At 38.4% G+C, this 27,019-nt stretch overlaps 1 protein-coding gene across 4 annotated transcripts in view; it reads right to left on the bottom strand.

Moving 5' to 3' along the window:
- CDK6 (cyclin dependent kinase 6) overlaps positions 1-27,019 on the bottom strand; it is a 133,704-nt gene that overhangs the window by 82,845 nt on the left and 23,840 nt on the right. For all 4 annotated transcript variants that reach the window (XM_027749095.2, XM_027749097.2, XM_027749099.2 and 1 more), the window contains exon 3: positions 19,441-19,576. In XM_027749095.2, coding sequence (XP_027604896.1) covers positions 19,441-19,576 — 136 coding nt within the window. The remainder of the gene's footprint in view (positions 1-19,440; positions 19,577-27,019) is intronic.

Consider the following 27,019-nt stretch of genomic DNA (forward strand, 5'->3'; position numbering starts at 1 on the left):
CCACACTACAGCTTCTCAGGAGTCATCCATGATCCAACTCAATATACAGGATATAAAGCTCTTAATTTTCCTTACATTGGGCAACAGTTTATCTCAGAGTAGTTCTATTGCTTTCCATGAAAGTATTCACATGGTTAAGGGTCATTCCTCATAAGAGAAGGCTGCTGTGATATTCCTGTCAATGAACTGCAGAGTACCAAGACAATGTGAACTTCACAGCATGTTCAATTTAAATATGTTGATTGTTTTGATAAGAAAACAATACATTCAAATGATCCACTCACTTAGCCACGTTAATCAACTTTACTATAGAAGATAAAACCTTCGTTTTCTGTTCATAGAGTAAAATGCTGTGCAGAGCAAAATACAGCCAATTCATTTAGTGCATTATTAATATCTGCCAAGCACACACAAGGAATTGGTCTAATAGTTGTCGGAGTTTTGTATGTTGATACTCTAAAGGTAAACAATCTATTGGAAAATAATTAACAATTATATATATTTTTAAATATGAAGTAAAATAGTAGTGCAATTACCTCTGAATTGTAAAATTATTTTAATCATATCAGAGATACTTTAATACACTCAGAGTAGATTAAAAGATATTTTAAAATATATTCTGATAAACAGTCTCTAATCTATTTTAAATGATTTTTGTAAGAAAGAAAGCACAGATCATGCAAGGGATTCTGGATTATCCAATTGTTAGGATGAAGAACCCTATGGACATGCACACTCACAAAAATATGCATCTATGTATACATGCATTTTTATGTTTTGAATAATCCCATTAAAGACAATGCTATCTATGGTAGCCCACTGCAATAAACACTGAAACAAATACAGCTAAGTTGTCTTGTTTTTTGTTTTGTTGGTTTTCTGGTTTTTGTGGTTTTTTTGGTTTTTTTTTTTAATGGCTAGAACTGCTCGTGTAGCAATTTAAAAGATACAATACCTGAATGCATAGAGATTCTAAAACACTGTTTTGAAGACTATTTTGGTTGCTACTGGAAGTAGCAAGGTAACCATGATTAGGAAGTCCTTTAAATTACTGTGAAATACAATAATCAGTCAACTAGTTCACAGCCAGACTAGTGGTAAATGTCACTATTATGCACGGACCTGCCTGTGTATCACGAACATTATACGTCAGTCTCAGGCAAAAGTACCACAACTGTCCACAAAATTTAGGAAAAATACAAAATTTATCTAAATTATAGAGGTCCATGGAAAAAAAGGCTTTGAAAAGCTCTCAGGCTTAACAATGCTATTGCATTGCCATAAGTTTATGACTGAATTTTATGTATATATATCATAGCTTTCAGTATACTGAGGCACTATTTTCCTTCATGGTCATACTCCTGTGTGTACACTGAATTCAATTCATAGCCACCACAGCAGGTTTAACATGTCCTAGTCCCTCTGTCAACTGTCCCTTCTGAGTTAGAAAAGAACCACTGAATTTGCACTGCTGCAGAAGAACCTGAACAAGCATATTTTGAAGTGCTCCAAACACTCCTCAAACACCAGAGCTCACCGGCAGCAAAGGCAACATAATTTAAGACTAGATTATGACAATAAATGCACCTGACTGTGTTCAAGGAACTGCTCTGAGGAACCTTCTGTCTGCCCTCCTTAAGGGGACCTGGATTAATATTTTAGGGGTCATTAAAAGTTTCAGGCTAAGTACATGTCTGTTTTACCACTATCTTAATAGTGCCAGATTTCCACGCTGATCTCAGTACCTGTGAACCAAAGACCAAATATGACACGTCTACTTAACGTCTATGGGACACCTACGTAAATGCACGTGCCTGGGCACACACATGGACGCATACTATTTAAGTATATATAAGTCTTTCCACATAATTTTCTAATTTTATAGTTCAACACCCGTCGAGTCATTTTGCAATATAGATCTTTCAAGCTTTACTTTTTCCCCTGCTATTTTTTATATTTGATGAGAAGAATATGCACGACTGAAATGAAACCTATATAATTATTGTCCTACTTACTTATGTTCGGTCAGTCAGTGTACCAAAAATTCCTATCAAAGTGGAAGTACCAGACATGCAAATGCAACATACAGTATCTCCTATCCAGCTACTGGTGTTTTTAAGATAAAATACATGCAAATTCAATGAGAACAGAGGGAAAACTTGTTTTAACAACCTGATAGAAATTGGCAAATGTGGCACTGTTAGCAAGACCTCTACTGTATGTGAAAATTTTATAGCAGGTAAATGTGACTGTGATTAATAGTCTTTTTCACTGCTCAAACCTTTCCACTCTTTGTGCTCTGTAGAAAAACCAACAGAAGGCATAGCTATTAACAGAATTTATGGATCTGAGACAAGATAAGCAAAAAACCCAGATTTTTTTTCCTGTATCTCTGGATGATATCATCACAGTTTTGTACATCCCCAAATACTTTCTGGGAAACTTCCTTTCTTTTAATACAAGTTTTTTATAACTGTATTGAGACAGCCATTTCTCACAGAGCTTCCTGGTTTGACAAGTTCTTACACGCTCAGTTCTTTTATTCCTCATACCATCTAAAAAAAAAGATGAGGACTAAAATGAACTGAGAAATCCTCCAAACTCTTTACTGCTTCATCCAACTGGTAAGTTCCACACAAATGACTTAGCACCTGTGATTTGTATGCATTGGCTCTGAAGCCCCTTCCAGCACATGTCTAGAGACTGACAACAGCCCAAATTTGGTATCTAAGCGTCACAGTAGGTCCAGCTGGATAGCTGGGGCAGAGCTGCAGTTTGAATTCTGGAATACACTTTTCATATAATTCCAGCATCTTTAGTAATCATGTTTCTCAACAGGACAAGTCACATTCTTTCTTCGACTGATGCTGTGAGCCTCTTCTGAAGTAAAAGCCAGACTTAAACTTGACTAACTCAATCTGTTCTGGAGCACTGTGCATACACTCCTATCTCTATCACCTCTCAGTAGAGCTTACTACTTTCAGTTTTAAAAAGATTTTTGATTGCTCCTAATAGTATATATTTCCTTCTCTTGTTGTGGGACATCATTACCACTTCCTCTTCACAGTCTTTGTTTCTGCATTCCCCATCTGTATTTTGGGACCTCCTAAGCTGATCATCACTTGTTGCAATCCTTGTGGAAGCTCTCCTGACGTAATTAGATAAATCAGTCCATCTAGAAAATCTACAAAGCTGGATGTGACTCCCCTTAACTACTCCAGTATGCTTTTGAGAGGAGTTCAGAGAAATCACTCTCTCACTCCCAGCTAGAATCTACAAACTACAGTAAATTATCAATCACTGATGAGTGGATTCTCCTCCAGTGCCTCTCACACCACTCCTTACAAGGAATGGCATCAACCCTTTTCCCTTCAGACCAACCCTTTTCCCTAAAGAAGAATGCTGCTCAAGCAGTACTATAGCTCTTCACCAGCACCTTCCTGACACTGCTGGTCATAATACCGCTCTAATTTACTCAAACTCCATGAAGGGTTAAAATATGGCATATGTTGACAGACAACACTCCTTGCTAACAGGAAAGACACGTTGCTGTGGGGCCCAGATCTCGGCTTCTCCTTGCCTGCAGCTGTCTGTGGATAGCAGCTAATTGTATCCACTTGTTTAACCTCGGGGATAATGTCTGGAGGGGACCAAGTGCCACAGGCATACTTTTTTTTTTTAACGGTCATTTCCTCTCTGGTGTAACTTGCATGACAGCATGTGACAAGCAGAAATTAATGGGGACACTGCTGTGCCAATACCTCTTGAATTGCTTTGACACTGGCTGCAGGCTGCCTGCTTGGCCACCCAGCCAAGACCTCACATGAAATGTGGCAAGGGGCCCACAGCTCTATTCACTAACAAGCCAGCTGGTCAGTGATTAGAAAGCTGAAACAATGCTGTGCACATACATCAAGAAAAATGCTTTACAAACAGCTTCGGACTTAGGAGGTAAAGTCTCCCAGAAGAGTAAATCTGTAAATTTTTCTTAGGGACTGCTAACTTAAGCTAACATTAGAGATAACATGGAAGGCCCTGGAAGATGACTGCCCTACTCTGTCACCTAAGCACAGGAAGGGCTAACCCGAGAACAAAGACTAACATCTTGATGTGCTCAAAATCACGTGCAAACAGCTTAGACCACATGGATTCTGGTCCAGAGGAGCATTCAAATTATGTAAATACATAGAGATTTATGACAGACTACTTTTCCTAATGGTCATCAACACCTTGGCAACATTACTGACATTTCTACAGAAATTCTCATTGGATTTGTCTGCTGTGTTTACACTGATTTGTTTATACACTGATACATAACAACAAAGGATGAGACTTCAGAAGCATCCCAGGGGATTTGGATGATCAGATCTCATACACCCAAGGCAGCTTTGTACCTTTCAGCCTAGACTTTTTTGAAAACTGTCAAATCCTTGGCTAGACACAAAAGGCTCAAGAACATTGTTCCTTTAATTTCTCTCTTCACTTGCTTTTTTAAATAGTAGCCACTAGAAATGCATGGGCTCTTGAAGAAACACCTGCATGGCAACAAGAAAGTAAGTTACGATTTTTTAAAACTGAGAAAAAAAGCAGTCAAAAGGATCCTAGTGATCAAAAACATAACCATCATTTGAAATCAATAAAACTTGGGTAGCTAATTCCTATGGCTTCTTCACAATTATAAACTCATTCTAGCAATTTTTGTTTAATGGAAAACTTGTTTAAACATTATAATACAGGCTTGACCAATTTCTTGATATATAAGCAAATGTATTTTGTGGCATATACAGATACATGAGGGCTCAAGGCCCTGTAAAAGAGGCTAGACAGTAGAGTCACTTTTTTGAATTAGAAACTGGGGTTACTGAAGAGTTTGGACTTAATAGCGCTTCCGTCATGAAAACTTTATTCAGCATAGTCATGAATGACACCTGCATGCTGAGGAGGAAGATGACCTCGTATTAGGCACAGCAAAGTCCGATGAAGTCATGGGGACTCTATCCATCAAAGACCTGAGCTTGTCCCACCGCTTTTTAATATTTCCATTCTCCTTCCACACTCACTGGAACTAACAGGACCTTCAGAGAGATGCAGCCAACCTTCTCTGAGACAAAAATGACACCAGACATCAAAATACTGCTATTCTCTAAAGTCAGACACTTTTAATAAATAGTTAACAGTTTTTATTAAATATATGAATACAGAGGAAAGTAAGGAGGTAATCTCTTCCTAATCTCTCCAGGGAATACATAATAAATAAAAGCTCAGTTGTGTACTTTTTAAGTCACTTTTCAGTTTTGGGGGTTTTTCTGGCTTGTAAGGCACTTGCACAGCAGAAGAATCGTGATGCTTGTCAGTGCTGTACGGTGGCACAACACTGGGGTCTACTACTACCTGAGCTCTAGTCACAGGAGTGCACTTAACTTTGCTGCCTCTCTTGCTCCATATTATAAATTCAGGGATAATGGTTAACTAATTCATGAGTGTTGCAAAGATTAACTGGTTAATGTTTGTTAAATACTCTAAAGAACTAGAATTTGCTTTCAGTTGTAAAGGCTTAACAACCTTCAAGAAAATCAAGGATATACAGAAGAGGAAAGATATATTTTTTTTAATATAATTTATGGGTATAAATAAGCTTCAAGAAAGAGCTGTGAGGGGACAGCTTGCCCAAGAGCTCCAATCCAATGACTTTCCATATCGTTTTGCAATGCTGTTATAGCACTGTTTGAGCTGTCAAAATAGTCTTCAGGATGAGAATCTGACTGATGCCTTACTACACCTAAATTAAAACTAGGGGACAAGACAGTTGATTTTTGGAAGCACTCAGCAGATTGAGTTGTTCTCCATGTTTACAGCAGCAGTTCATTTGCAATTCTATTAACTCGAATTAAAAAAAATAACAGCTCCTGAACCAACAACTTTGCAAGGGAAACAGGCAAGCACCTCTTCCTACAGACAAGGCACAGAGAAGAGATTTTGCAAGAGAAATTAGGCAAGTACACACAAGTCTTTTATTTTCACTGAAAGCATGAGAAGTTTGCTGGTAGCACTAGACTACAGGAATGGCTACCCCTTCCATTCCACTTACATTGTCTATCACTTTCTCCTTTCTTTCCATATTTCTTATCTTTTCTTCTACTTCTTTCTTCCCTTCATGAGCCCTGTTGCCCCTTCCTGCTCCATCCCCAGTTCTGACCCTTCTCGTCATGCCTGCACTGTATCCCATCCCGCTCAGCCATTTCTTCTACCACACAGTAGGGCCTGTGGTCCTACTCCACCTCTTTGGGTTGCTGTCTCCCACAGGCCAGGTGATAACGAGCAAAGTAGGTCATCAGAAGATGTGAGCTACTAGCATGCCTCATCAGCTCATCTGTGGATTTCAGATATAACAAACTGCAGCAGAAAGAGATGTGACTGTGATGTTTGCTGTGGCTGCAGTGGTGGAAGACGCTGAGTCTTCAGTTACACATTTGCTGAGTCTCTCCAAAGTAACACGTGCCATAGCCCTTCCAGTGCTGAGCAAAATGACATGGATTTACATTAGCACAAATTAGTGTAAACCTTGCCTTGTTTTCTTTTGAACACTTGCCTGATCCTAAAAAAAGGAGGCATCTTCAGCTTGCAGTGACACAATAAGCAATGAGTCTACTTATTTCTTAATGTTAACAAAATAGGAAAGAATCAGCTCTACTTTGGGGGTGAGGGGAAAGGTGTAACATGAGAGTCGATAGTCATCTTGAGAGGGGAGAAGATGGCCTCCAATGTTTCACAGGCAAAGCATATTCTCTCCCTTCCTTCATCTCCTGAATATTAAACAAAACAAACTCTAAGAGATTTTTAATAAAAAGCCGAAGGTATGTTAGAAGTTAGTGTGCAAAAAGAGCCAATCAATGGAACAAACTGCTTTCATGAAGATGTGCCTTTTAAAAGTAAAGTGTCACAAATCATGCACTTGACAAATGCAGCTTGTGAAAAATGCAATATTGCTTCTCAAAAGGGTAACCTGTGACAAGCAGAAAAGTATGCTACTGATTACGTAAGCCAATTGGGAAAATAAAACTACCTATCTTCTTGTGTATCTTCACTATAACCATTCATGGAAAACCTATGAGAATAAAAGTAGCTACCATGAAGACAACCTGGACCACATATGTCTGTACTTTGCTGAATCAGGTCCCAGAAAGACAAGTCTTTTGTTTTTCCTCTCAACAACAATAAAATAAATACAAATCATACAATACAATATCAAACTCTATGTTATTCCAAAATTACAGTCAATTAAGTAGAAACAAACTGTATCTTCAGAAGGGCACATGAGAGAGGCTAGGGATCACTATCAAAGGACTTCTGTTTTCTTTTGTTTATTAAATAGCAACTGTATTATTGACTGCAGCTTTGCAAGCTAGTGAGCAGCTGGGTGTAACACATTTCCATGCTGTGTAACCTCTCCTTATGCTTCGTTAGATTCCTTATCAGGACCAGAAGAAAAGAAATCTCTCTGCTATGCTTTTCCTGTGGCAAAGGAAAAGACAAGATGATGACTTTCCAGCTCATTTCACTTGTACAAAGTTCTCATCAATCACCATGGCGTAGGTCTTTGTTATTTTCATTGAAGGACTGTTCTTAGTTTTCTGTCACAATAAAGCGTGACTCCACTAATTAGCAAATCAAGGTTACCTCTACCACATTTGCAGAAGAACAAAATGCAAACATAAGGCTAAAGCTACTTCTGAAATATTTTCCAAGGCCTCAGCTTCACAGAGATAAACCTAAGTCAAGCTAGGTCTAAATTCCTTTCATTGAAACAGAGGTTAAAGAATGAAACACTTAGAGCAGATAATGTAAGGAAGCTAAACTAACCATTTCATCAGGAACCAAAAGTTTTCTGCTTGTTTTGCAACTTTCTGCTCCAGAAACCAAGCAGAGAAAGTGTGGTTTATTTTTATATTAAACTTTCTGTCAAGTATGCATCTCTCTGAAGTTTTGGTTCACTATAGCCCACGCAACTTGGCCTCTATTCTCCTTTTCCTAGTCTTCAATAAGCCCTATAGACATCAGCAGGAATTACGTGAGCAAACTAAAAGAAAGGAAGGGATATCTTCTTCCCGAGGCAAAAACGTAATAAAAAGTGCTTTGTAAGATGGTCTCTCCTCCTTTAACGTAACGTTTTTCTATGTATCTTCCTTTTTAGTCTGTGTTGTTTCTCACTGAATGACAGTCATACACAACATACTACTGTAATTACAAGCATACGGCTCAGAGATCGCTGCTGACGTTCTCAAGTCTCAATTTAGACATTTTTATTTAAATACATGAAAGACATATGTATACTCTTTCATTAACTGCATTTTACATTTGTAATATTCTATGTATTATTTTGGAACCATTTCCATTAAAATGACGACTTTGGGTTTGGATTTCAGGTATTTCCTTTTTAACACTAAGGGAGGGGTATGTTACTGTCAAAATTTCTCTCTAAAAAGTCCTTGCTAAAATATTTACCCTGCTTGTCAGAACAGGAATATCTGAAGTTAATTCTGAATGAAAGAATATTTTAAAACGAATCATAAACTAGATGTTAAAAAAAAGCAACACACTGCCATGCCAGTGCCCCTTCCCTGCTGTAAAGCTAAATGAAAAACAACTCTGCATTTGCATCCACAGAATATTGTAACATTTTGGAGCCTTTTGAGATTCCCTAATTGTAGTTATGCAACAGAACTATCAGATCCTAAAACAAAGGACAGAAATTCAGCAGCTGAATTCACTGGCTTGGAAATTAAATGCTCTTAAGAGATGGCTAACATGTCTTCTCGATTATTTTTGGCATTTGAAAGTTACGGCACAACACTTCCTATTGCATAGACCGGAAAAGTGGGACATTTTAGAATACTTAGAATTTTTTTGGTGCTGTTTGTAAAGTCACATATTTAGCAATAGTGAAAACTATTGAGCAGTAACTGTCTTTGCCATTTTAATTAAAGTAATTAAAATGTCAAATTTTATTAATTATTAACCCACTAATTTATTAATTAATTAAGCCACTAATTTCAAAGGGCCCTTTATGGTATAAGACACTGTTCAACATTAATACAGATAGAATGTGATGACATCTAATGAGCTGGTCAAAATAGTAAAATACAGCTTCTTCTTGCAAATGGGTATTCTCAACTGTCATTATTTTCAAAGAAGGCAAACGGGATAGTCTTTGGCCAGAACAGTTAAGATATTAATAAAAAAAAATAAACAAACCAGTCCACCAAACCTTGTGATCCTTGGAGCCCTTTTCCATTACTGAGTCAATTTACCATGATGACCAGCTATGACACATTCTTGTGAATAGTCAGGAGTCTGGTTCCAAAGGCACAGACATTGCTTACACGTGAGAAGACTACTTCCTCGCTCTGACAAAGCATTTAAACACAAGCAAAACACATGTTTATGACTAATCTGAGACTATGGAAACAACAGTTTCAACTGTTGTTTGCTCTAACCTTGGAATTCATCAGGTCAGTAGCACAAGGTAACAACTGATTCTCCTTTGTTAGCTCCTCTAATTCAGTTTTTCAACCCCATTTCTTCTAATACTGGAGCAGTCTGTTGACATAAAATTAAACAGAAGCTTAAGTGCTTTGCTGGAGCAGAGCCTCTGCTCCTTTGATTTTTCTCCTTTGAGGTCTGAAGTTGAATCAGAAGGTGCAGGTGTATATTCCAGCATGAGTTTAAATGTTTTATATAAGTGGCAGTTCTGTATAGCTGTAATGGTTACAGAGAAGTAAGAAGAACCTAAAATAGTGACGTTTATGAGTCTTTGGATAAGGTTTCCAATCCAAAAATGAAGGACAGATTTCATCCAGGAGCTCAAACCTTTCAGTTTGTTTTTTCTTAATGGCAAACTGTTCAGGCTTTGCACGAAAACAAATGAAAGGCTGCTTGTTAACTGCTGCTAACAGCATCGCCCTACACTCACCCCTGGAGAAACCCTAAGAATCCCACAGTTACACCACAATAGGATTTGACCCATAGCTGTACTCTGGAACACCAACATTGGCAAATCTTACAAACTCATGCCTGCTTTATTAAAACTACAAATAAATTAATAATTTCAATTTCTAAATATTTTCCTTTGCCATGGCATGGAGAACAAACAACAAACAGTATTTCTGTTATTTCACTCGTGTTTCCATTCTAAATTTTCTGTCTTCTAGCAGCTGCTTGTGAAGTTACTAATAATGTCTGTGTTTGTTTGGACTTCTTAAAAAGGATATTCTCAAAATGGAAGGAAGCTGATTTTATTTCACTTCGAAACCTGAGAAACCTGTAACATGAACCATACGCTGATTAGAAAGCACTGATATATAAAGGAAGCAGTTGTGTAAATGTGTGATAGGGAAATGGCAGACCAGAGGAGAAGGCACTGTTTCAGACAAATTAATGCTGTTGTAGGATCTGATTATCGTGACTCATGTTTAACAAGGTATTGTGTAAGGGCCAGCCAAAAAGGAGGCCCTATTATGGTGGGCACTACACAGTCAAGGGTTTTCATACAGCCTCTTCCATTAAAAGCTCACAGATAAAATGGACAAGACAGACCCCAGGTGGAGAAACAGCGTGACAGTTCCATGATGCTACATTTTTATGGGAGTAGAGTCAGGAATGGATAAGCAAAATGGAAAGAAAAGTGATGGAGAGAAAAGTTCTGGAGGGAGGGAAAGAACAAAAGAGTGCTTTACACAGTGTGAATACAAAGTGAAAGCGAGGTGAAAAAATGAAGGTTGAAGGGAAGGATGGAAAGAAGAAAGGGCTGAACAAACAGGAATAGCACAGGCAGAGAACACTGAGTTGAAATCACTGAAAGCAGCTCTCAGTGTCAGAGGTTTTGGTTTCGGTTGCCTCAGCAGCTGAGTATAGTTGGCTGATGCCAGTGGCTGGTGCTTCTCTGCAGTTTCGTGCCTAATGGCCTGAGGACAGGAAGTAGGGAGGAATCATGTCTGCTCTGGTATCCACAGGGGCAGGTGGGACAGAGGCTTTCCATGTGTCCCTGATCTGACACACAGAGTAGGAGGGAGAGGAACAACCTCTGCTGGGTCTCATTTTATTCCTTCCCTATGACTGTAGCAGCTCAGCTGTATCTGGTGATGAGCCATTGGATTGACTCCTGGAATCAGTAGATATATATGTGTGTGTGTGTGTATAAACATATATATACACGCATATATATATACATACACACACATGTATATGTGTGTTTGTGCACATGTATGAGTAGCGTGCCTTCATGTGTATACATGTAACGACAATATACACCAAACGACACAGGAGGAGAACTGATGCTATCCCCCTTGTGCATTTGTGTACTTTTGACTCTTCTCTAAGCATCTGAGTTGCCAGTTCTGGCCTCTTCTGGGCCACACCTATTTTGAGAAAACGAACTTCGTAGACAGTAGAGTGATGATCATCACACTTCCCTTTCCCTCAGTCAAATAGCAATATTTTTTCAGCAAATACATTGAGGACTTTTACAATATGTATTTATATATGTACGTGTGTTTATGTGCCTATGTATTCATAAATAACACAAAAATTCTTAAAGCTAATTTTATGTTCTACATATGAAAACATACAATGCAAAAGAATTCCATCTCTATCCATTTGCATGGGACTTCAGCATAAGCTAAATACATCTGCTACAGAGGGAAAGAAACAAACACAACATATCTCGATTAAATCAATATGCCACTAAAGTAACACGCTTCAAATTAATTTTTACTGTGGGATACAATAACCTGCCTATTCATTGGCATAAAACCAGTGCATACAGCTAGTTCAAGGGTATTAAATTTCTTTTGTGGTGGATTAGAGAAAACAGCTTTATGGAAAAATAACTTATTTGATTACTATATTATCTTTTATTAGTTATGAGTTGTCTGTGGCCAAGTTTTGAAGTATTTTACACTACAGCTGTATAACTGCTGTGAATAAATACAGACACTTCGTGAATATTCTAGTATAGCCAATCTGAGCTGCAATAACTTGGGTTGGCTGAGATGGGAAATGTATCCTGCCACAATGCTGCTTCTCTCAGATCAACTGAGTTTGTCCCTTAGAATCTGGAGTTCAACAAGAAAAAATATGTTGGCCAGTTTTCCCAAATATCTACCTCATCACATCATCATTTGTGTTATTCTGTCTACTCTTCCCTATCTCTGCGTGCTTGTTTTGTGGTGAAGTACAGCTTTATGGGTGTACTGCATAGGGGACTGATTTCCTTCCAATATAGAAACTACTATTAAGCAGTGATTCTTATCTGTCCCCACAAAAATCAAGAATGGCTCTTTGAATGTCCCCTCTTTATCTCACACCTGCTGCAATGCGACCTTCAAATTACTTGTCAAAAGCAACATATGGCTTGTAAGCAAAATTAAGAACACAGGTAAATCCAAACGTTTCAGTCTATTGTTCTGCCACTGCTTTACGTGCACCATGAGCTGCAACTTTCTTTCAATTGCTTTAATTGTGGCATCTCTTTGATGAAGAGAAAGACACTGAAAACGAGTGACACTTCTGCTGACCACTGAGGCAGGATGTACTTGCAGAGCAAGTTGCAACTGTGCACCACCACCACCACAAGACAAAAGAAAGCATCTCAAAAATATTCCCCACTTGGAAGAATTGCCACTGGCTCTCTGTGGAACAGTACAGCACTGTTTCTGACATGCTCCCTGGCAGCTTAGCCCCACTTCTACACCTGCTGGAGCATTATTCCTACCACGTGCTCCCTTTCTTTCAGGGTCATCAAAGCATTTCACATAGCAATTGGTACCACACTGATGTTCCAATATCAAAAAACCCAATCCCATTAATAATACCAGAGTGTCTCAAGAGAATCCAGAGCAGTAGGATCCCTAAGCTTTTTTATGCATCACATCAATGTCTAGCTCTGCTAAATTAACAGAAATTAAATGAGCTGATAGCAACACTTCACTTCCAGTGTGTGTAATACTAATATTTTGCAATATCTTGATCATAAATCCTGTTCTACCAAAGGCTCAATCTCCATCCCTGCCCACAATTCAGAATTTCTTCAGTTTCTTAATTCCCTTTGACTTTCTGAATAAAGATGATTTCTGGCCCTCCATCTGTTGAAAACAATAGCTTCCTTCTGACTTCAAAAAAGATGTTTCCCTTAGGGCCCTACTGGACTCCACTGGTGTCGTAAGAGTTTGGGCTACAAAAGAAAAGTAGGTTGAGATGTCTATTTAGAGAGCCCTTGATAGACATCGTTTCACAGTGACATTTCTAATTCAGTGTCATTGTTTTGAAAGACTAAAATTATTATTTCAGGCAGGTTGCTTTCATGCATTATGCTCCAATGTTGCTTGACTGCTTTCCAAACTGGAACAACTGAAAAAATGTGAAGCGCTCCAATGATTTTAAATCACTCTTAGTCAGGACAGAGTGATTTAAAATTATTGGAGTGCCTCACATTTTTATGAGCTCTCAGTTTGCAAGCAATGGAGGTCTGAGCAGTCCTGGGCTGCAGCGCTGCACAAAACAGCTATACATTATCATCAGATTGAAAAGGTTTGCATTTGAATTTGGAAATTGTAGGGATTTGGAGATATTTAACACCATCATAATTAAAATCAGTGGCTCTTCACTAACAATAAAAAGGTCCAGGCTGAAGAAGTAACTGTATGGATACAACATTATATTGCATAAAATCCTGTGCTCAGTAGTCCCTTTATTCATGACTCCTCCTAACCCCTTGGTCAGACTATACACTGCTACCTACTACCAGCCACAGGAGACGTGGCTGTGTCTCTACATACAGCATGGTATGGGAAAGAAATTACAGCACCTGCAACAGAAGGACCCACCACTCATTGGAGAATATCCACTTTTTAATGTTTAGTTCCTTCAGAGCCACCATTTTTGCAAGGCACCTGCTCTCTTTCCTGCTACTCTTTCATAGAGCAGCCCGGAGCAGGATAACAGAGAAAAAAAAAAGATTTATCCCAGAACGATGTATCAATTCAGCCCTTTTTTAAAAAATTTATTTATAGTGGCAACTCTTTAATTTATGATATGGATTCAGAATAAAACTTGCAAAATAATCCACAAAAGTGAAATCCTTAGCAGCTGTAAATGGGCACCATTTCACTAAGGCTAATGGATTTACAACTCTTAGTATCATCTGGGGGATCTGATCCACTATTTGTACACTCTAAATTCCTCACTCAGTTTTGCTTCTTTCTTTACCACAAAAGTACTGACAGGAAAACATGACTAACACCTCTTCTCTTAGTATCTTTCTTATTAATTCGAGCAGGTTCTTTTCTTAGTGACTTTAGCTTTGATGTTGTTAAATACAGCCACACTCTGAAGACTCTCAGTACTGGCAAAGATGTTTTCCTGGAATATCTTGTTTTATTTTCAGAATTGCATGATTGTGTGACATCTGCTCCACATCTCATACGTGATCAACTGAGTAGGTACAACCATGGCAGATGGCTGATGAGTCACCTCACAACACCGAACACTCGTTTGCTTTCTGAGAATCAGTATCTTCATATTAATTTCCTAAGTGTCTTGCAAAGATGTGACCAGTCAGCCTGATTTGATAGCAGGTAATGTAAATTACAGCAAATGCACATGGACACAACAGCAACATTTATTCTATGAATGGGGCTAATATTTTTGAATTCAATTTATGGCTACTTTCAGATAAGCCCACAAAAGGAAATTAGGTCACCACTGTACTTTCTCAATTTCAGGCATTTAAATACCAAAATCTGTATACCTGAATCAGATGGGTATCTAGGCTTCCTATGCAAAGAAGAAACCAAAAAACATTCACAGAAGCCATTCACTTGGGTGAGGAACAAGGACACAGCAGAGAAAACATATACATTAAACCAACACTCACTGTGATTTGGCTGCACTGTTCAAGGCTGGGGGGAATACAGTAATGATTCACAGATCACAGACCTGGGTAGAAACACATTCCCAGTTCTTCTAACGTCCCATGATAGATAACATATGCACCTGCTATACTGAAGACCTTTGTTCTGTTCCCTCCTCTGCTGACTGTCAGATTGAAACAGGTACAGCCCTGTTAGCACACGTAGCTTGGGTAGCCTAAATTCTGATCAGCTGTAAGAAAACCATTGAAAGAAGCCACAGGTTTACTTAAAATGACATTAGTTTACGAAGTTAACTTTGCTCATTACTAAAATTAAAGAACCTCAGTAACAGTCTGCTGTCCCCTCTCATTCTTACAGACTCTCTGGACTGGCAGAACAAGATGACTGGAAGGACCTCCAAAGAACCCATGCCAGTCCCACAAGCATCAGAATAAAATGTGACCACGCAGCTTAAACATGCCTCAGTCCCAAAGGCTAACACAGGAAAATGCTTCAGTGGTCTGTTAACTATTTAAAAACTAATCTTTCTGTGGCAGAGATGTGTCATTCCCATTTCCATTACCCCTATGTCATCTAACAAAAGTTTCTAATGAGCCCAGTCTGTCGGAGGCTCAACTGCTAACATCATTAACGTTACAAAGGACCTGTGCATGACTAACAGCTGTGTCCGAAGGAAACTGAACTCATACCTTCCATTTCCACATAAACTGTCCTAAAGTTAAAGAGTATCCCAGGAAGAAAAGAAGGGAGGAGACGATGGGCAGAGAGGAAAGAAGGAAGACGTTGTCATTGCTGATTCTGATTCATGCCATATGGAACATATATTAATCAGGTCGGACAGAGGAAGCCAGCAAGGGTGAGCATGACTACAATCCAGTAATTACAAAGGCTTATTAATCAAATTAAGGGCTGAATATAGTTCTCTTTCAAAAGTGAACTTTCAAAAGTATTTGGAGTAGTGTTCTCCAACTCGCTGGCCCAAAGCATACTCCATTAAAAAATAATGGAAGAGCTACACCAGAAAAGATTTAAAATACCACTGTCCAAAATAACCTAGAACTCAGTAGCCAGAGCCAGAGCCAGAAAAATGGACTAGAGCATTCATGCTCCTGGCAACAGGGAGGGGAAGTGAGTGTGTCTGCCCTACATCCTAGGTAAGTATTCCCACTACCAGGCAATGTCTCATAGGAAAATTACATCTATCATGTTATGGGCACCTGTCTATATCTTCCTAAAACACCCTTTGGGGTGACTCTTACTGCAGGGCACTAGGCATTAGAAAGCCATTGCTGAGCAGCATTAAGACAAAAGCACTAATTGTGTTTAAATGATCAATATGGTTAGTTTCTCTGAACTGCTATGGTCTGACTACTACCTGCAAAAAAAAAATGAAATTCTTAAAGTGGTCCTGGTGTCACTTATATTCCTTTATTCCTAGCATGCCCTAAACCGGCAAAAGCCAAGCTTCGCTTCCCTAAATGTAATGTAATGATGGTAGCTAATTCACACAGAAAAGATCTTTTGGGGCTGATAATTCTCTCACAGTAATTTTAAGTCATTTAAGTTCTACTAACAATTGTTGATTTTAAACTATGGTGCCAAAGAGGTATACTAGATTCTTCAACATCAAGCTATCCAGAGCTTACTCGGCTCATTTGGCACCTCTGTGTTGCTGACACATGCAGAACTTTTAACAGATGGTCTTACAATACAGATAGTTGTTCTGTACTGTGCTAGCGGTGAGGGGAAATACTCTACACAAATTGTCTGCAATTCTGGAAAATAAATGAAGTACAAATCCATATTAACCTCAAAAGCCAAACTATAAAAAGTCAGATCAGGCATTTAACGATGTATGTGCTCTGGGTTAAATGCTCAGCTGTTATAGAATGGCAGGATTCCCCTGCAGCCAGGAGAACTATGGTTTGCTTCAGTTTCTATGAGGAATATCCATAAAGATCATCATTAGAAAGGTATCAAAATATATTAAAAATAAGCCTTGAGACCCTTCTTCATGTGATCAGCCCTGACTATCAGCAAAAGTACCTCCATAAACTGAGTGTTTTGACATAAACCATGAAGCAACAGGGTGCAACTTAAACTCTTTTTTCCTGTGCCAAAGAGGATTCAAGAAAAAACACATCAGCTACTGTGCAGATGTTGAAATCAATAGCGACGAACAAGTAAACAGTAATTTTACATTTTTCCTCACCCATTTAAAAAGATATGTATGTACCACAAGCTGAATTTTACAGTCACTAATTTCACTGACTGCAGTGGAACCTGCACTGCATATAAAAGACCAAAATTGCTACTCCTTGTTTCTGTGTGGCTAAATTTTCTCTTTTATTGTGCCAAATTATCAGATATAGCAACTGGGTTGAACCAGCAAACCGTATATGCAGAATAGTGCTTTTCAAAAGTAGGCACAACAATTTCCTCCATCAGTATATAATCTCCATGAAATATATATTCACGCATACATACTACAGTCTAATAGTGCAATTTTAGAACAGGGTTTTTGGAAATCACAAATATTTAATACAATGCTCATATCTTCTATTTCATTTAAATGAAACACAGCTCAAAAGATATTTCAAATTGAGATTTCAGAGGACTGGTCATTCAATTTCAATATATTTAGTTAGATAATATGCCAGTCACCTTGCACATCATTTTCACAATGTTAGTTATGTTGAAATACAGTTTACTTAGATAGCTTCAAAGTCCCAGGAGGAAGTAGAACTTTAATAGCATTATTGTAAAATAGTCCTACCAATCTAATATGTACATTCCAGTCTTCTGCTGGGACTGCATCAAAGCTGTAACCATTTTTCAAAAATTTTATTTTATCCACAAAGGTTCATTAAAAACCATGGTTGCTGGAACTGACATTATACATATGTGACTTTGATACAAGTGAATAGATCTCTATCTGTTTTAGTTCTAATTTTTAACTGAAAGATCAAACAACTCCTAAGTTCGAAGCTGTTAAACAAATTATTAAAACAACTGAATTTCAAACAGGTTTCATGTTTTCTTTTCCTCCTTCAGGACTTTTGCCAGACTAAGATGACACAACATACTTCCACAAAGTACTTATACAAATGTAAAATAATCCATCTCTGAAAGCATAAATTATTTTTCCTCATGAAAATATAAAAATCAAAAGAAATGTTAACCAGACACAGCCAAAATGTAGAAACATCAATCTCTCAGCTTCTCTTCCCAGGCATAAACTTTGTTAAACATTTCAAGCTATGATCCTCAATGTGCCACTTTGCTGAGAAACTCCTAGGAAAGAACAGAAGTTGCTATATGTGTTTTACTACCAACAATGCAAGCACATCCTCTCCTGGGAAGAAGTCCTCCCTTACAGATGCACTGTAAAAGATAATATGACAGGAAAATGTCATGATCATCCTCCCAGTTACTGAGAGCCTTTCCAGCTTCTACAACAACTGGTCAGGACTACCCCTGTCCTTGAGCCCATCCTCTACAGACCGCAGGTCCATGATGAACATTTCTTGCTCTTGGAATGTATGGAAACTGTTCTGGCAAGAGGGGCATGAAACAAAAGTAGTTGCTTTGGGAAACAAAAGGCAAAGGGAAAGGGATAGGAGCACAAGATTTATTTTATCCATTCTAACAATATCCAGCCCTCAAACAGACACCTTTTAGAGAAGATTCAAGTAGTCTCAGCCTAAACAACAAGAGAATCATCTGCCTACAGCTGCAACTAAAGGTCGTTCTTAACGATTTCATAGAATCACAGAATCGTAGAGTGGCCTGGGTTGGAAGAGACCTTAAAGGTCATCTATTTGCAAACCCCCTGCCATGGGCAAGTACAACTTCAATTAGATCAGGTTGTTCAGAACCCCATCCAACCTGGCCTTGAACACTTCCAGGGATGGGGCAGCCACAACTTCTCTGGGCAACCTGTTCCAGGGCCTCACCACCCTCACAGTAAAGAATTTCTTCCTAATATCTACTCTAAACCTACTCTCTTTCAATTTGAAACCATTCCCCCTTGTCTTGTCACTACATACTCCTGTAAAAAAGTCTCTCTCCATCTTACTTGCCGGTTCCCCTCAGGTACTGGAAAGCTGCAATTAGGTCACCCCTAAGCCTTCTCTTTTCCAGGCTAAACAATCCCAATTCTCTCAGCTTTCCCTTGTAGGAGAGATGCTCCATCCCTCTAACCAACTTGGGGGCCCTCCTTTGGACTCACTCCAACAGGTCCATGACCTTCCTGTGCTGGAATGCTACATTTTGTAGAACAGAAATCAGGAGAAAATCAGGAAATGTATAACTCCAAAAGAGAAAAAACCACAAGTGTAGCATTATTCACAAAGAGATTATATCTGTTAGTGAATACAGATCTTTGTGCTGCAATTCATGCCCCAAGCTGGGCACTATTCAATTTTGATATAACAAAATCCTATGGGATCAAAACACAGTTTGTCTTTCTGATTAATCTCTGAAAATATCCAAAATCTTTCTCCTTAAATACCTTTATAGTTTCAGTAGGCACTCCAGGCTCTGGAACTTTATCCAAGTAAGTAGTCAAGTCTTGATCCACATGTTCAAACACTAATGTTAACTTGGTCTCTCTGTCTGTTCGTGACACAGTGCACACATCAAACAATCTGAGAAGAAGAAAAGAGGAGGTAAGTATACATGAACCACTACAGACACACATATCTTGCAGCTCATGCATGTCTATCTAAATTTTTTACAGTACATAGAATGGGAAAAGGAGCTTTCCAAAAGTAGTTGAATCTTTGAGCTCTTGACTCATCAGGTAATGGTTGAAATATCAAAAATACCATCTTGGTCTTTCACGTGTGAATTCTGAAACTGAATTAAGAATTCATCAGCTGTTCAATGTAAAATAATCACATAAAAAAAAATTTTTTGACACAGTAACAAGAGTTAATACAGAAAGTTATTGTGATATTTATCCACATTCTATGCTGCAGCACTTGTAGTCATTAAAAAAACAAAAAAAGTGAGAAACACTTTTGAGAAAAAATACAGTGTTTGTGTGCACCTTCAGTTTCTTCTCATGTAACTCCCACGTTCACCATTACATAGCTTTATCCTTTGGCAGAAACAGAATTTTTTTGCTGATTACTTTTGTAAACTCCTGGACGCAAGGAATACCTTCAAAGTCAGGATACAGTTTGGAAAAAAGCTTTGTGCACAAGATGTCACTACTTCTCTCATCACTTCCTGTCATTCTTTTACTGAAACTTCTTTATTATTTCACCTTGTTGCACAATGTCAAGCGAATTTACAAAGCTCTTCATAATGCCACATTCCTATCTGAGCACTATTTTCTATTGTTCTTTTTAATTATGATTATTCTCATGTTCTTCACTTCATCTACATACCAGCTTTAATCACTGTTTTATCTTTTTCAAAAACATCTGTCCTCTTTCTATGCTTCACACCTATACTTATACTAGTGACTTTCACCAGCTTTCCTCAAGTCCCACTTCTATAAAACCCCCACAGGAAATCATTTAACAGCTGGAAGGACGTTTCTTCCCTCCTCACATACTTTACTAATGTGTTTATTCATTTAATTTCATACTGTACAAATCAGATTGCTCTCTGAAGCAAGGCAGAAAATCCATCACTATTTTTACTAGGTGACAGTAGATTTAAAAAGAATGAATGCAGTTATTGAGAAAAAGGTCTACACAATTAAAGTGAAGAATCTATTACTGATAACACACCAAAGTTGTGTTGATAGTATGGCTTATTTTTTTCAACACCACAGCAATGACACTGTTGTATTATATGTACGTTTCATCCTCTTACTTAGGATAACTGCTTCCCTACTTTGTGTGAAGTGCAGGATCTCTGATAACATTATCAAGTAATAATTTTGTTCTTTGTCTGAGTATTAAAGGCTTTATATGGAGGATCTAAAGACAACTGATCACACACAATGCCTTGGGGGTCCCCGCTTTTCACAGCAGACCTCTGACAAACAGACTAGGACAACTTACTCCTGAGTTTTTACTTCTTACCTTAAATCTCAATATATTTCACAAAGCAAGGGAAAACTAGAATTGACGTAACCACCTGTGAAGACTGTAATCCAGGTTTTCACTTGACATTTACCATGTTTAGGCTGTGCTCCCACTTTAGCAGCATTTCCTAAATTATCTTTGGTCAGATGTAAATTTATTAGCTACCATGTTCTCAAAATGGATGCATGCACATTCTTTTGAGCTTAAGGAAGCTTTTCAGCGAGTAATAATTTGGGAACTGGAGTTCCAGAACATGGAGCGACTGTCATCCTACCTCTACTAGAAGACTAATCTGTACTTAATGTATAATAATCATATGAGCAAACATTAATTAATTATTAGGGTAATGTAACTGACTGTGACAGAAAATGTCTTGGCACATTTCTCGTAAAGACAAATACTGTTCTCTAAGATTCCCCCAATGGGGTATACATGTCCTGTAAACAGTAAATAAGTTTTCTGAAAAGTCACAAAGCTTCCTGAAAAGTGAAATTTGCTGGTATTTGGCTGCAGGTTAATAATCTGCAATATATTTATATAAATCAATGTGGAATGTAGCTGGACTGCCTATAACCTCAACACATGCAAACAGAGAGGAGCCAGACAGGTCTGAACATCTGAACATAAACACTGGAAAATATTTCCAACTGTATAATTTCTTTGCGTTGACCTACATTTACCTAAAAATGTTCAAAACCATCCTTTTTGCCAGATATTTAATGCACTGGCAAAAATATATTTTCAACTATAGCAGAGTTATAATTCAACAAAAAAAGGAAAAAAAGATTTCACTGCATTAAACATAGAAACGAATGTAATTTCCAACTCGCTGTGGAGGAAAACATTGATTCTCTGTTTAATTCTTCTGTACGTAGCTTATTTTGATTCCAGCATTTTCTGGCACAGCACAGTAAGGAACTCAGAGGAGCACAATTCTGGTTACGTATTACTGAGTAATAATATCATCACTGAGTAATAGTATTATCTTTCTTTTTTATACACTCTTTATGTGAAACTCTAAATGCTTTCCAGTAAATCATAAAAGCTCCAGAACCTGCATTGGGCTGGGTAGAAGCACACCATGTTTACTCACAGAAAATACAGCTGCTGCCTTAGAAAGATAATAATTTAAAGCACAGTTTAGATGAATCCAGGTATTAGAAAAAGACAATATTTGGCACTGATTGTGCTAATCGCTCCAGAAATAGACTGAGAAAGACAGAGCCTCTTTATTTAGTAGTTTCCATAGGGATTCAACTACTTTTTATAAATTATACTCTTTTACATCCACTGTGAGAAAATCACCCATGAAGTTGTCTTCTTTAGCTAGGAACATCTCTGCTGCCTATAGTGCACATCTCTTGAAGTCGTTTCCTTATGATTTTCTGATGGGTTAGCATTGCATGTGATTGCCTCTCTGGAACTGGCAACAGCAAAAGACCTTTTATTTAAAGAGTTACTATGTGGACACTGTCCTAAGTGAAGTAAACATACCTCAATTAATACAGGATTTCCATATTGAATACTTTGTAAACACAAGCCCTGCCCTTCTATTGTACTTACAAAAGAAACGTTTGAATTATTTGATTAAAGTAAGATCCGCTATGGGAAATCCTGCAAGTATTTAACAAGGTGTTTGGCTGAGAGTCATACACCGCCCGATGTGTCCATCTGAACTGGAACTCTGTTGAACAGACGCTTAAGGAGAACCTGTGTTTTAATGCAGACAGTTTTTCAATCTAATTGTACTAAAGTAAAAGAAGCTTATCATCTACAAATCTCTGTCTCTATTTTATTTTATGTGTCTAGTGCCTAGTGGATCTTTCTACAATCTAGCAGAATACCTGCCTTCCTACAAAAATACTTTGGCATTTTTTGCAGGCAGAAAACTAGGTGATGCATCTTGAAGTCTCTATTGCTTCTTACAAAATGTAATCTGACAAATGCAATCTCAGTTCATCTTCATTTTATGATATGAATGCCTAATGATTTTATAAGGACAGTTACAAAAATTCTTTTGAAAACTATTGCGTCTACTGATTGGTACTAATTCAGTAACTAATCCCAGAAAGTCCCCAATTGTTACCAGACTTGCTTTTGAGACTCTCTGAGAACTGCTATGAAGCTTCGCACTTTCAAGTGGCATAAACATTTTTTTCCTGAGCAAACTGAGATAACACTGATGGAGATCAGGCCTATCAGCCCAAGCCACCTGCAAGAAATACCAAAAGACATCTGACTGTAAGACCTGAAAAAAAATGTAGGACGTAATTTCTCTCAGCTATTGTCAAACAGATGAGTGGTTATGTCTGGAAAATTAACTGGATCATAGTCCAAAGGAAGACCAAAAATGAGATACTTGCTGCTGACGTGTCCCAAGGCTTACTATTATTTTTACTGCAGTAGGACTAATCCAACATGAACACACATCCCTTTACAGTCACTCACAGCACTAAACAAAAACACAATCCTTGCCCTCTCAAGATTTCTAATAACATGAATTTACTTTAATTTTGTTTGGAACAGTGTCTCCCTAGGGAGAGTTACTTCCCAGCTTATGCATGACCGAGGAAGAGTACTGGAGCCAATAATTTATGTGGAGGAGAAATGTTTAAGAAGACTGTGGTGAGATAAATAGCGGCATAGCAATATGCTACAATTTTAAGATATTGCTAGTCTGAGCAAATATACAGACGAAAAGATTTTAGTGGTCTCAACCTAACTCTGAAGGTATTTATCTGAATGACAGAAAATCAGCACAGAACTTAGGTATTGACAGTGCTTATGCAAACACCACAAGACCAGGATACCAAGAGTATCACGGGCCGTGACTAAGGTTTATTGACAAATATGGGGAGAGGGACCCGAATAGCTTCTGCTTTTACTGCCTCTGTTTCAGGTTAATCCTGGGAGTTCATAATTTTTAAGGGCACAGAAAATGTCAGCCTCTCATACCTAAAAGCATTGAAGAATGACAGTCAGGCACCCTTTTAGCCCAAATTTCAGCAGCAGCTGAACACTCCTGTGTTCTCTAGAAGTCACTCAGCAGTAAACCCCTTGTATACCCCAACTTTGTAAACTATGTACTCTTTGAAGAAAAACATGGTTTTACCCCAACTTTTACTATTAGCTACCTTTTCCTTTCTTGCTTTTGAAGGAAAAAAAGCTGCTGACAGAAACCAGTCTCTACTTGGAATCACAAATACCCAATGTATTGTAACAGAGGGGTTGTCTTTCAGATGAAGAAGACAATAGCTGGGCAACTGGAATGGAACATGCGCGCTAGGAGAACCAAGTCCCACGTAGCAAAAGAGGAAATAGAGCTTCCCACTCTGAAATGTATGACAGAGTTCTTCCCCTTTGTTCAGGACATGCTCCTTTGTCTCATTTATTCAGCAATCACCTACTTCTCCATGCCTCTGAAATCTGGTACTTCAGACATAGATTTTTCTCGTGCAAAGGTGCTTTAGTGAAATAATTTCAGATGAAAAAAAGCACATATGCAGATAAGCAGGCCACTAAATTAAAAGTATTTTATATTTTAGTTGCATTTTTTATCGGATAACATTTGTAAAATCACATAGTAATGCAAGACCTAAGTTCCATTTCCAAAAGCGTCTTAAGGAGCTTCACAATGTGCTTGTCACGCCAGCTGCAGCTGCCCCGATCCATATCAGTGCTTAAGATATTCCTCCACAGCAGACTGCAACATAATGTAGAGATGCTTAGACTCTGCTCAACAGAACAAACTCAGTCCTGAAAATGTACAGTGTGACAGCACAGCACTGCCTGCAGCACAGTCAGCCAGCCCACCGTCAGCTCCATCTAGCAACAGTCAGATGCCTAGACTCAAACTCAATTAAACAAAATAGGCTTGGCTTGGGTGTGTCTACACTGCTCATGGCAACTTTACGTCTTAAATCCTTATTCTCTACCTTTCTACTGGGTTCTTGGAGTTTGTGAATGTTTTTCCTGCTTTGCTACCTTTCCAGGAAAAAGTAGCAAGATCTTCTCTTGTTTTCAGAAGAAATCTCTTTCAGGCAAACAGCAGAAAAGGGCAGAACTTAACATCAGATAAAACAAATTAATTTATCTAGTACAGGCAGATGTTATGCAGATAGATGTTTTCAACTCTGAAGTCACTCACTATCTGCTGTGCACAGAGCAGAAAGAGCTACCGTGAAGAAGCAACTGCATGATGAAAACAAGGCAGCAGAAAGTCCTGTCCTAGAGACCTACTCCAGCAGAGCCCAGCCAGTATTCTTGCTTACAGCCCACTCACCAGTGAGGTTTTAGGGGAAGGAAGGGGGACATTAGAATGACAAGGCAATCGTTCATCTGCAAGCTGAGCTTTGTGCTGTAATTTTTTCCAGTCTCTCTCCCTTTCTGACTTGGAAAAATTATTTAAAATGCTTAGCTGTATAAAAGAGGTTTTTGTTCTTTAAGTGTGTGTGAAGAAGAGAGACAAAGTGACAGAGAGAAATAGATGCTCTTGAAAGCGAAGTAAATAGCACTGGCTGAAGTCCGATAGTGTGGGCTGACTGGGCAAGCTTTCAACACTCAGTACCGACTGCAGCCCTGACCTGCAACACCCCTGCTCTCCTGCGCTGGGCCCCTCTCGAGCAATGACGGGCCCTGGTGCCAGACTGAATGGTTTTGTGATGCAGACACATGTCTGCTCCGATGAAACCACCAAAACTAATTTTCATTTTCAACAGAAGCCAAGATTGGTGCCCAAAAGATGAAAAAGCCAAGTCTGTTTTACTCACTGTGCCACCCAAGTCACTAAAAGATGCAGTTGTTAAAGAGTTTTACTTCAAGGAAAAATAGGCTTGACAAGACGTTCTCTGCAACTCCCTTTGTTTATAGCAGATACTGTTCATTTCAGCCCTCACACTGCCATCTCTCCTTCACCTTTTTTGCAAAGGGAGATTATTTTTAATAGACAAGGATCAGAAACGGGTTTGGTAAGGCTCCGTAATTCAAACAATATCCTGTCTCGTGTAACTTCACTTCAGGACTCATCCTACAGTTCACCAGTTTTTAAAATGCTTAACTCCTCACCAGTCCATTAACAATCTCACTGCAATTGATTTTATCCAAACTGGCCACACACTGAGCCATTGACATTACTGAGGGAAAATTACCAGCTGGGTGGTGCCTAAACATACTCCAGTGTGCTGCTGTACCAAACAGACTGTTGGATTCTCTGTGCAAGGGACAGGCCAAGTCACCCCCAAATCAGAAAAATAACATGGCCTGTTATGAAGACAGTCGCTGACAGATTGTTTAGGATCAGCAATAGCTGTCTGACCTATTCATAGTGCTCTCATGTGATCCTTCAGCAAGCAAATGTACACTTCCTTTCAAAGTCATGTACACTGCCGCTATACTGAGCACTCAGAGCTTCCAATAAGCTTCCATAAGCTTCCAGTTCAGAGGACAAATTAAAGATGCTCCCATTCATTGGCACTGCATGTGCATCTTTTATTAAGTTTTTTAGATTTTCTTTAGAATACCTTCCTCAGGAAAAGCTGCATTTCTTTTTAGATTCCCTAAAATGCTCAACACGTAAGTAAAACTTATGTGTGCATATTGATTTTGTTTAATTCAAATGAAAGGAGCACATAGGTTATTCTGGACTCCCAGTTGTACCTGGTGCAAGTTAAGACAACAAAGTCCAGTCTTTATTCGTGTGTAGCTCACAGACAAACTGATCGCTAGACTCCACATTTCGGTTTACATTTGGAATTCAGGCCTGTGCCAAACCCACAAGATCTAAATCTAAGTTGATAGTCTCTTTCTAGATTTAAGTAAAAACAACAACTTTTCTTTGGAATATTTTACAACAACATAAATTATCATTCATTGCATAGTATCTTAATAATCTACTCTATATCTACACTTGAGACTTAATGGTGATGCCAACATATCAAAAATAATAAAGGAAATAGCAGCCCTTCACTCCATATAAGTATACACTGCAAAAAATAAAATGTACTGTTTCGTACTCTGTACCACCTCATATATTTTTTTTAAATGCTTGCA

Source organism: Pipra filicauda, unplaced genomic scaffold, assembly GCF_003945595.2.
Source record: "Pipra filicauda isolate LSUMZ 115617 unplaced genomic scaffold, ASM394559v2 scaffold105_size2325265_pilon, whole genome shotgun sequence".
In the NCBI taxonomy this organism is placed as follows: Eukaryota; Metazoa; Chordata; class Aves; order Passeriformes; family Pipridae; genus Pipra; species Pipra filicauda.